Source organism: Artemia sp. Qi Xiang Cuo, chromosome 3 (assembly GCF_049724085.1).
Source record: "Artemia sp. Qi Xiang Cuo chromosome 3, ASM4972408v1, whole genome shotgun sequence".
Classification (NCBI taxonomy): domain Eukaryota; kingdom Metazoa; phylum Arthropoda; class Branchiopoda; order Anostraca; family Artemiidae; genus Artemia; species Artemia sp. Qi Xiang Cuo.
The window spans coordinates 79,472,935-79,483,548 of record NC_142796.1 but is presented as its reverse complement, the minus strand read 5'-3'; the positions used below and the strand labels follow the sequence as shown (position 1 = coordinate 79,483,548).

Below are 10,614 nucleotides of genomic sequence, written 5' to 3'. Positions count from 1 at the left end.
AGAGCGGCTTGTTGTGATGAGCCTGCTACTCCCGTCACGGAAACAACTTTTTCCTGAACTTTTTTCTCTATTTCTTTAACTAAGCCAAATTTAAGCTTCGTAACTTCATCTTATGCTAAAGTAAGCCGATTTCGGATTTCAGATGTTTCGCTCGAAGCAGTTAAATCAGCACCCGCGACTTTCGCAGTTTTCTTCTTCAGAAACTGATAGTAAAGATCAGGAGAAGATTCACACTCACGGAAAGCATGATTTACGCCCTTACCCGTTTTTTTTCGAAGCTTCCGCATAATTTCCACTATATGAAAGAAGATTCGCTTCTACTACGGTCTGAAAGTCATGGGACCCGTAGCAAAAAACAATGAATTTTGGCGTAGACTCTTTTTGGTTAGTTATGTTAACAATCCGGACTGGCCAGAGGGGATATTCCTTGAACTGAGCTACCGCCAAATCTCCCTTCTGAAACTGTACCATGATGACAATAATTATCCAATAACTCAAAAGTTGACTTATCTTTAGTGGACAGGATCTTCCAAAAACTAATATGTTAAAAATTAAGAGCAGGAAACGAAAACTTACTCGCAAGGGGGGCAATTAAATCCCCCGCTTTCCAACAATATCGTGCAATAATCACGTCCGCCAATGCTATAATTATGAAGTGATATCCAATTAAAAAGTCACTTGTAACTTTAATCCTTTACAGTATTGTGACACTTCCGTAATCACTGAGTTAATGATATTTTCAAGCTCAAAGAAACCAGTTCAAATATGTGTTCACGCTTTGAAATCCAGATAGCAACTGAGAAAAGAGAGAAGAGAAAGCATTAAAATATGAACTAAGGAGGTGTTAAGTGGAGGCCATGGATAAAGTTGTCGAGGATGTGGAAATGCAGCCAGACGGCATAATAGTAAAATACTGCACTGGTATGTTAATAAATTGAGAGGGAGTAGTCAATCTGGACTTGTCCTAGTTAAATGTATGGCTGGGGCCATAATTAGTGTTAAGGAAAGAGTTAAAGAGAGAAGGGCAGAACATTTTGAGAATGTGCTAAACTGGAATAGAGTTACAGGAGAAGATATAGAGGGAAATGAAAAAGTTTGCGATACCTTGGATGGAAAGGAAGACTTATTTTGTGAGGAAGAATTAGTGACAGTACTAAAAGGCTTGCAAAGTAATAAGGCTCCAGGTTCTGATAGTGTCGTAAATGAGTTTCTTAAATATGGTGGCTATGAGGTTAGAAATAAGTTAATGAAGATTATGAATATGATTTTTGAAAAAGGGGAAGTATCTAGCGATTTTAGGAAAACCGTAATTTAACCCGTGTATAATAAATGTGATAAGAATGAATGTAGTAATTATAGAGGTATTAGTCTGGTTTTTGTAAGTAGCGAATTACTTAGTATGATAATACTTATTATAAACAATAAGTAGAACAACAGGGAAATTTTTATACAAGACAGTGGAACGCAACTTTAAATGAATATTTCGAGCCTATATCCAAGGGCCGTCCTCAGCAAAACAAACGAAGAGAATAAAAAACAATATAAAATAAACTTACATTAAAATTCAATCAATAAAACTTAAAGGTTTTTTTAAAAAAAATGTTTCAAAACAGCCCTAATATCATTACTTCAAGGAAGTTCAACCAGGACTGGTACTCCAAACGAAGTGGACAGAGAACAATTCATTCAAATGGAATTAAAATACTTACAGACAAGCTTTTAAAGCTAATCTCGCCTTCTTGGCAGCCAGCCTAGATGGTCTATTCGTAGCAGGTTGAGTGGAGTTATTTACTAGTTTTTTAATATAATTAGTTAAATCATTTTTAATTAAACTTGTGTATAGGGCATTAAGCGAATATTCCCCCAAATCTCTATTTAGAGAAATATTACTATTTATTTTAATTTTAATTTCAATTGCCTCTCGAACAACCTGTTTTATGCCTAAATCATTGCTAATAAGGCAAGTTTCTTCAAAAAGCATTTTATGACTAGGGTTATCATATATGTGACTGCTTAAAGCAGAATCAAAGGAAATATTTGTACTATTGGAATTTAAAGCTTTAGTTATGTCATCTTTGTGTTGTTGTAGGCGTTTTTCTGAATTTTTCATGTATTCTACCAGCATAAAAATGGTCACAGTCACATGGTATTTGAGAAACCCCTCTTTAGTGAGTAACTGGGGTTATATATTTATCAAAGTTTAGTAAACTCATGATTTTAAAATTATTTGTAAATACGACATAAAAATTATTTTGTGTGCAAGCTTTTTTTAAACTTGTAGTGACTTTTGGAATATATGGAAGGAAAATTATATTTGAGGGCTTGACGGGAAATTCACATTGCAAAAGATCCTTAATTTTACGGGAGTGTCTTGCCAATCTTCGGCTAATTGTATTATTAATAAAGACAATAGGATAACCGTTTCCAAAAAGTAAGTCTCTAATAAAATTTAGTTCATCTGTGATGTAAGGTTCAGAGCAAATGTTTCGGGCACGGGCAACAAGAGATGTAACAACGCCTCTTTTAACTTGTGGGGGGTGATTGGATTTTAAATGTAGATATCTGTTATTTTGTGTGGGTTTTCTGTAAATTGTAAAATCTAGTTTATCAATGTTATGAATAATTAATACATCCAGAAACGGTAATTTCTTTGCATTTTCAATTTCTAAGGTAAATTGTAAATTTCGGTCATAAGCATTGGGGTGATCTAAAAAACCCCTAAGTTCACTTTCCCCATAATTTCAGAGTGAAACTGCATAATCCATGTAATACCCATAAATGACACGTTTAGAAAAATTCGAATTTGAAGTCTGATTCTTAAGGATTTCTATATAAATATTTTAGAATAACCTGGATAAAGGTGCACTTGTAGGAAGCACATTTTTTTGTTGATAAAAAGAACTCCGGAGCTGAAAATATCTTGCCTAATCACTACATATTTTAACTAATGTCAGTAAAACCTTACCATCTATTCTTATTGTTGAATCTTCAATTGAATGATAGTTGTCTTCTATTTTATTTTTTAATAACTGCTCAGATATTGGTATATCAATATTTGTGTACATAGAAACTATGTCAAAACTACTTGCTATCATGTTTTCTGAAATTTTCGCATTTTTATGTTTTTCTACTAAATCTACCAAATTAAATATACACAATTTTTGGGAATAAAGCAAAGGTTTGAATGCTATACATAACCACTTCCCAATATTGGAAGCAGGGGCTTTCGTACATGCTACAATTGGCCTTAAGGGAATACCTTGCTTGTGTAATTTCGGTAAACCGTAAAACTTTGGGCAAAAGCTACCTCGGGGGAGAAATTTATTATACAGTTGTGGGGTGAATATGCCAATTTTTTTTAGATTCTTTAATTCGGTTATAATTTTATTCGCAAATTTATCAGTATGGTCGTGAATCATGGAAGTATATGTTTTTGTGTCATTTCAGTGTGAATAAATTTTTTTGTCGTGATCTAACGTATCCATGACTACAAGTAAATTTCCCTTGTCTGCTTTTGTTATTATAATTGAAGGGTCTTTGCGAAGATTAGACAACATTTTCATGTCATGCGAAATTTTTGGTGTCAAATTAGTATGAGATGTAACTTTTTTTTGGCTGCCGTAAAGTGTATTAATAAAACAAGACTTCACTTCATCTGGGTTAGAAATGGACGTGTAGTGTTTGTGCAAAGAAGATTCTAAGGAGGAAACTATATCTGCCACAGAAACTTGTGTTGGTGGAAAAGATAATTTTGGACCTTTTTCAAGAGTTTGGATTTCCTCAGGCTCAAGAGCTTTAGAGGAAAGATTAACAAAAGCGGGTCCAGGAGTAAACCTCGGGGTATAAACACGATGATTCATCGAAGATTCATGCCTCAGCCATTCCAATTTCTTATAAAGACGTTCTCTAGACAAACGAAAATCGTGACTAAATAAATTCCTTTCCAATCGTACATCCTGAGAATAATCAACTGTGGACAGATTTTCACACAAAAATTTTTCAAGAGATTTTCTTTCTGAGGAATTAATATGTTGTTTTTGTTTTTTGTTCTTAATAATGTGGACTAGAGTTTTTAAATGTAATGTGTGCGCGAATTGCGCTTCTTTCCGGGTATTTAAATGTAATTTATATCTTAAAGACTTAGGAATATGATTTTCAATTCTACAAGATTTTAAAAACTTTTGTTGATTGATAATGTTAGCGTGTTTTTTGCCTAAACTAATGAAATAAAAGGATATCATAGGTAAACTGCTCCCCATAAGCTAGACGCAAATAGCGACGAAGACCACACTGCCTTTCCATCATAAACAATAAGTAGAACAGCAGGGATATTTTTATACAAGACAGTGGAACGCAACTTTAAATGAATATTTCGACCCTATATCCAAGGGCTGTTCTTAGCCAAACAAACGAAGATAATAAAAAACAATATAAAAGAAACTTACATTAAAATTAAATCAATAAAACTGAAATGTTTTTTTTTTTTAATGTTTTAAAACAGCCCTAATATCATTACTTCAAGGAAGTTCAACCAGGACTGGTGCTCCAAACGAAGAGGACAGAGAACAATTCATTCAAATGGAATTAAAATACTTACAGACAAGCTTTTAAAGCTAATCTCGCCTTCTTGGCAGCCAGCCTAGATGGTCTATTCGTAGCAGGTTGTATTACCAGGACTGGTACTCCAAACGAAGTGGACAGAGAACAATTCATTCAAATGGAATTAAAATACTTACAGACAAGCTTTTAAAGCTAATCTCGCCTTCTTGGCAGCCAGCCTAGATGGTCTATTCGTAGCAGGTTGAGTGGAGTTATTTTTGGAAACGGTTATCCTATTGTCTTTATTAATAATACAATTAGCCGAAGATTGGCAAGACACTCCCGTAAAATTAAGGGTCTTTTGCAATGTGAAGTTCCCGTCAAGCCCTCAAATATAATTTACCTTCTATATATTCCAAATGTCACTACAAGTTTAAAAAAATTTGCGCACAAAATAATTTTTATGTCGTATTTACAAATAATTTTAAAATCATGAATTTCTTAAATTCTGGTAAAGATATAACCCCAGTTACTCGCCAAAGAGGGGTTTATCAAATACCATGTGACTGTCGCCATTCTTATGTTGGTAGAACCCATCGAAATTTAGAAAAACGCCTACAACAACACAAAGATGACATAACTAAAGCTTTAAATTCTAATAGTACAAATATTTCCTTTGATTCTGGTTTAAGCAGTCACATATATGATAACCCTAGTCATAAAATGCTTTTTGAAGAAACTTGCCTTATTAGCAATGATTTAGGCATAAAACAGGTTGTTCGAGAGGCAATTGAAATTAAAATCAAAACAAATAGTAATATTTCTTTAAATAGAGATTTGGGGGAATACCCTATACATATCCCATACCCTATCGCTTAATGCCCTATACACAAATTTAATTAAAATGATTTAACTAATTATATTAAAAAACCAGTAAATAACTCCACTCAACCTGCTACGAATAGACCATCTAGGCTTGGCTGCCAAGAAGGTGAGATTAGCTTTAAAAGCTTGTCTGTGAGCATTTTAATTCCATTTGAATGAATTGTTCTCTGTCTATTTCGTTTGGAGTACCAGTCCTGGTGGCACTTCCTTGAAGTAATGATATTAGGGTTGTTTTAAAACTTTTTTTTTTAAAAAACCTTTCAGTTTTAATGATTGAATTTTAATGTAAGTTTCTTTTATATTGTTTTTTATTCTCTTCGTTTGTTTTGCTGAGGACGGCCCTTGGATATAGGGTCGAAATATTCATTAAAAGTTGCATTCCACTGTGTTGTGTAAAAATTTCCCTGTTGTTCTACTTATTGTTTTGATGGAAAGGCAGTGTGGTCTTCGTCGCTATTTGTTATAATACTTATTAGACTTAGAGATGTTGTACACAAAGTTATAAGAGAAGGTCGCAGAAGTTTTAAGAGAGGGTCGCGGATGTTGCGACCAAATTTTCCCTCTTAGGTTAATAATTGAGAAGAACTAATGAGATAATAATAATTGAGAAGTCGTCAAGTACCTTTAGTCCTCAGTTTTATTGATTAAGAGCAAGCGTTCAATTCAGCTGATAGAAAAGCCTTAGCGAAGATCTTATCTTTTTATGTTATTAATTTTTAAAACATTTTCCACAAAACAAGTTTTTCAAAGTAAAGTAAAGAGCTCGATTGAGCCAAAAATGAGCAAAAGTAAAGTCAAATAATCTTCCAAGCGTAAAACCACCACAAATTATCTTCAATAAACAAATGAAACCCAAAACGAACAGAAATTGCGACAAATAACCGAGTGAAACTCAAAACGAGCAAAAATTACATGAGTAGTGCTGACAATTCCCATGCCTTCTCAAGACGAAAACAAAATTTGCGGGAAACAAAATGCAAAAAAAAATGTTTTTGACTGTGGACCGTGGATTGTCAGTTCAATATACATATACTGATATTTATTCCTTAAAGTTTTAAAGAAATTCAGTAAAGTGCAAATTATGTTCTGGTCTTGAGAAGGTATGGGGGTTGTTAGTCCTACTCATGTAATTTTTTGCTCCTTTTGAGCTTGACTCGGTTATTTATGGTAATTTCTATTCGTTTCAGAATTTCAAATAGATGCGTCTGGTGAAAAGAGGAGTAGTCGGGAGGGCTAGTTGCCCTCCATTGCTTTTGACTCTTAAAAGGGAACTTCAACTTCAAATCTCCAATCAAATGAGGCTCCTAATGTTCATACAACCTCGCCTTCAATAAAAACCCCATATGGCCCCTGGGTATAACTTACAGTCCTTGCCTTCAGACTCGGGGGAGGTTTGTCATTCCCAAAGGTCTTGTTATGTGATCTTAAGACTATTTTTGAACAACTGGCTATCTCAAAATTTCCATTGGATCTATTTGAGGAAAATAGGACATAAGGGGGGGGTATTTTATTTTGTCTCTGATCATTCTGACTCTTAAAAAGGGCACTAGAACTAATTATTTCCAATCCAATGAGCCCATTCCAAAGTTTATACAATCACCCTTTTCATGTAAAACCTTATATGCCCCCGGGGCATAACTTACAACCTTTGCCCTGAGGGTTGGGGGATTGTTCCAACTACGCTCAACAAAATCGCTATTTAAAAATTTTGCTTGAAAGTATTTGGACCGGGGCATAACCTACAACCCTTGCCCTGAGGGCTATGGAGGGGCGGGGTTGTTTCAACTACGCTGAATAAAATCGCTGTCTAAAAATTTTGATTGAAAGCATTTGGGGAAATAATGGGCGTAGAGGGGGCTGGTTGCCCTTCAATCACTTTCGACTCTTAAAAAGGGCACTAGAAGTCTTAATGAGCCCCTTTTGAAGTTTCTACGACAACTCCTTGTATACGAAGTGCCCTGGCCTGAGAAAAAATAATAAATAAATAATACGTTGTGCCCACATCACTCGTTACTTAGGCTGCGCTATTGCACTGGCAGTGATACTGGCAGTGAAAACTGTCCTGAAATAGAGTAAATTGACTCTGTTGTAGAACAGTAATTCACGTTAGACTTGAACAAGTTTGAAATATGTTTTCACAATTAAATTTTTTTTTCGATGTCCTGTCAAAACGTTTTTTCCCCCAAAAGGTACTAAAATAACTTAAATTAACTGAAGTATAAAGAGGAAGTTCACATTAAACTTAAATCTTGTTGAGAAGATTTTCAAAATGAAAAGTTCTTTTTTCCAAGTTGTACTTCCTAAGCAAAAGTGCTAATATTTTTACGTAGTGTTGACTCTCTTTTCTAACAAAAGCGCAAAAAAAGAAACAAGAAAAAGAGAGTGTAATTGTGAAGTAAGTGACTAGTGAGTGTGAAAATTCAAATTGGACTTGTAGCTAATTAAAAATAACTTCTATGTGATTTTTTCGCAGAATTGTGCTATTTATAAAAGGTACTAGTTTTTGAATATGCTGTATATTGTTGAATAAAAAGTATGAAGGTTATTACAAATTAATTTAGCACACAGTGATGGTTTGTCCTTGCCTTTCTAGAAATTGCGTTTGTATTTTGAAATTTATTCTTTGATTTTGAAGTTGACAGATCTAATCTGATGCTTTCTGCTTTAAAAAACCAATAGTATTTTGAAGTGGAATAGATAAAACATAAGTAAAATTTTCGTTTTCTCATGAGGATCGAGGTTTTTTTCTGAAGTGCTAAAATCTTGACACTAGTTGCGAAAATGTCTTTCGATCCAAGAAAGTAGTTTACTTTCTCATCAATCAAAATATATAATGCAAATCATACTCCATCCATGCGGTCTTAGTTCACCCCCTCAGCTTGCAATATGATATGGAACACACTCCCAGAGTCTTCACAAAGCTGCTACTCGTTTGGTGTCTCAAAAACTATGTTAGAAAATTTGTAGTTAATAATTAAGTTTTCCCCAGTTTTCCTTGGAGTTGATGTCTCTGGAAGGGTTGGATTTTTAATCAAGTTGGTGGAATCATGCGCTACTCCCCTGCCTAACTTGTGAGTTTGTTAAGGTGGGTAATAGGATTCTGAATTTTGGATTTTGTGTTGGTATTTTTTTTCTCCTGTTTCTTTCTGGCCTTACGGGAGAGATTATGTTGTTGTTGATTTTTGCTGTAAATTTATTGACGAATAAAAGAACTCAGAACTCAAATTTTTGTTTCGTTTTTAGGTGACTCCAATCTGGGAGGGTGCAACCAATATACTTTCGTTGGATACGCTTCGAGCTGTTGCAAAGACTAAAGGGGAAGTACTTCTGGCTTTGTCAGAAAGGCTGAATACAGCATTGTCAAACCATCGAAACGACTTAAAAGGACCTGCTAATCAGGTGCGAGGAACATTCGCCAAGACCTTGGAGTTTATTAAGAATGAGCCGACATTGTTGGAACCAGCGGCTCGAGATATAGCTATGTGTTTGAGCAAAGTTACCATTGGAGCGCTGATGATAGAACATGCTTCGTGGCAAGGGGCCTCAGCGATTGATATTATTTGCGCCCAAAGATTTTGCTCCGACCTAAAAATGTTGAATATTGAAAAATATTTGGGAGACTCACAAATAAACGATGGAGAAATTGTTATGGAGGGCTACAAAAAAGAAATGGTGCTCGGTCATTTATTTTGACATTTCTGTTATAATCTGGTATCTTCAAGTGGAGTTGATAAATCCTTCGTCTAATTACCATTCTAAAAATTCTTACTCTTTGGTATTTAAGCGCTGAAAATTGATCTATGTTATGTTTCTCTTCTGGATTTCTGTTCAAGCCTTTTTTTTTATATTCTATTGATATAAAGAAGATTTATGGTCATATTTGGTTTAGTATTATTGACCAAAGACATATTTTAATCCTGCTTAGTAATTAATTCAAGAACTTTTATTTACTTGACTTGTAAATCAATAGTAATCAGTAATTAGTCAGGGAGTTGGCTCCTAGTAAGTAAGTAATTTATCTTTTGAAAGGTTTCCGATATACAAGCGAAAAACCGTAAATTTTCTGGTGTTTATCCTGTTGTATTGTGACGTCGAGGTGGCTTAACAGGAAACAATAAAACTGTTCCTTAATCGTTTTTGGTAGAGGAGCTTGTCGTTTATGTTTAAGAAGCAGCTTGTTTTTCCTGCGAGTCCAGGTTTTATTGGAAACTTGCAGCTATCTCTGCAGCTTAAAGTTTTCTGAGCCTAAAAATAAGGAATTTATTCAAAATTTTCCAATTCTTCGCTATGCTTATTAGTTAAACTTTCAAGAAAAAAAAGCATATTACAAAAAAGGTGGTATTGTATAGCCTTTTATTATTAATTTGGGAGTTTTGTTTCGTTCTTGGTAATTTTGTTACGTTTCAAACGTTATATATTAAAAATAAAGGATCATTGATTTTATATAGTTTTTATAATTCTTCTTTTAAATCTATTAGGAATACTAGTTATTTCACGGTTTTTTTCTAAATTAGCGTGTTTGCATCAATCTTGCTTTGCACAAAGCTCTAGGCTTTTCTTCTTCTTAATTTGTAGGGCTAGCTCTTTTCTAGTACTTACAGGGATCATTTCCTAGACCCCGGTAGGCTCGGAAAAGGAGGATTTTTTCAGGCCCTCTAGGTGGAGGGGGCTAATGTTTGAGGAAAATGGAAATTTAGCCAGAAAGTGTCTTACCCTTCCCATTTTACAAAACAATCCGGTTTTTCAATTTTGGTCTCTTAGGTGGGCAGAGGGTCGGATGGGGGGGGGTTGGTACCTGAACCACACTCTACTCGTCCCCGAGCTCCTAATGATGAATTGTCTTCACTGGTTTCCGATTGTGCTATGAAATTATTCTTGCTTGACTACTACTGCTAACAACTCGCCTTAGCACCAAGCCGCCTGAGGTCAACACAGCTACGTACGATCCTCCTCCATCCTAGTCTGTTTAAAGCCTCCCTCTTTACACCCTCCCAGGAAGTTCCTTTTTTCCTTAAATGTCTCTTTGCGACATTTTCCCACCCTAACGGCGGACGACCTGCTTTCCTTTTAGCCCTAGACGGTTGGCCGAAAAGGACAATCTTCTGCAATCTGTCATCCTTCATCCGCAGAAGATGTCCTAGCCATCTCAACCTTTCTCTAATTACAGCCCTAGAAAGAGGGATTGAAACA

The 10,614-nt window shown here is 34.9% G+C and overlaps 1 protein-coding gene across 1 annotated transcript in view; it reads left to right on the top strand.

The window, feature by feature from the left end:
• LOC148954585 (acyl-CoA dehydrogenase family member 11-like) overlaps positions 1 to 9,861 on the top strand; it is a 112,440-nt gene extending 102,579 nt beyond the window's left edge. Inside the window, exon 9 of the mRNA XM_089086615.1 lies at positions 8,668 to 9,861. Within this exon, the coding sequence (XP_088942741.1) occupies positions 8,668 to 9,117 (450 nt within the window). The 3' untranslated portion in view covers positions 9,118 to 9,861. The remainder of the gene's footprint in view (positions 1 to 8,667) is intronic.
• Positions 9,862 to 10,614: the final 753 nt, after the last annotated feature.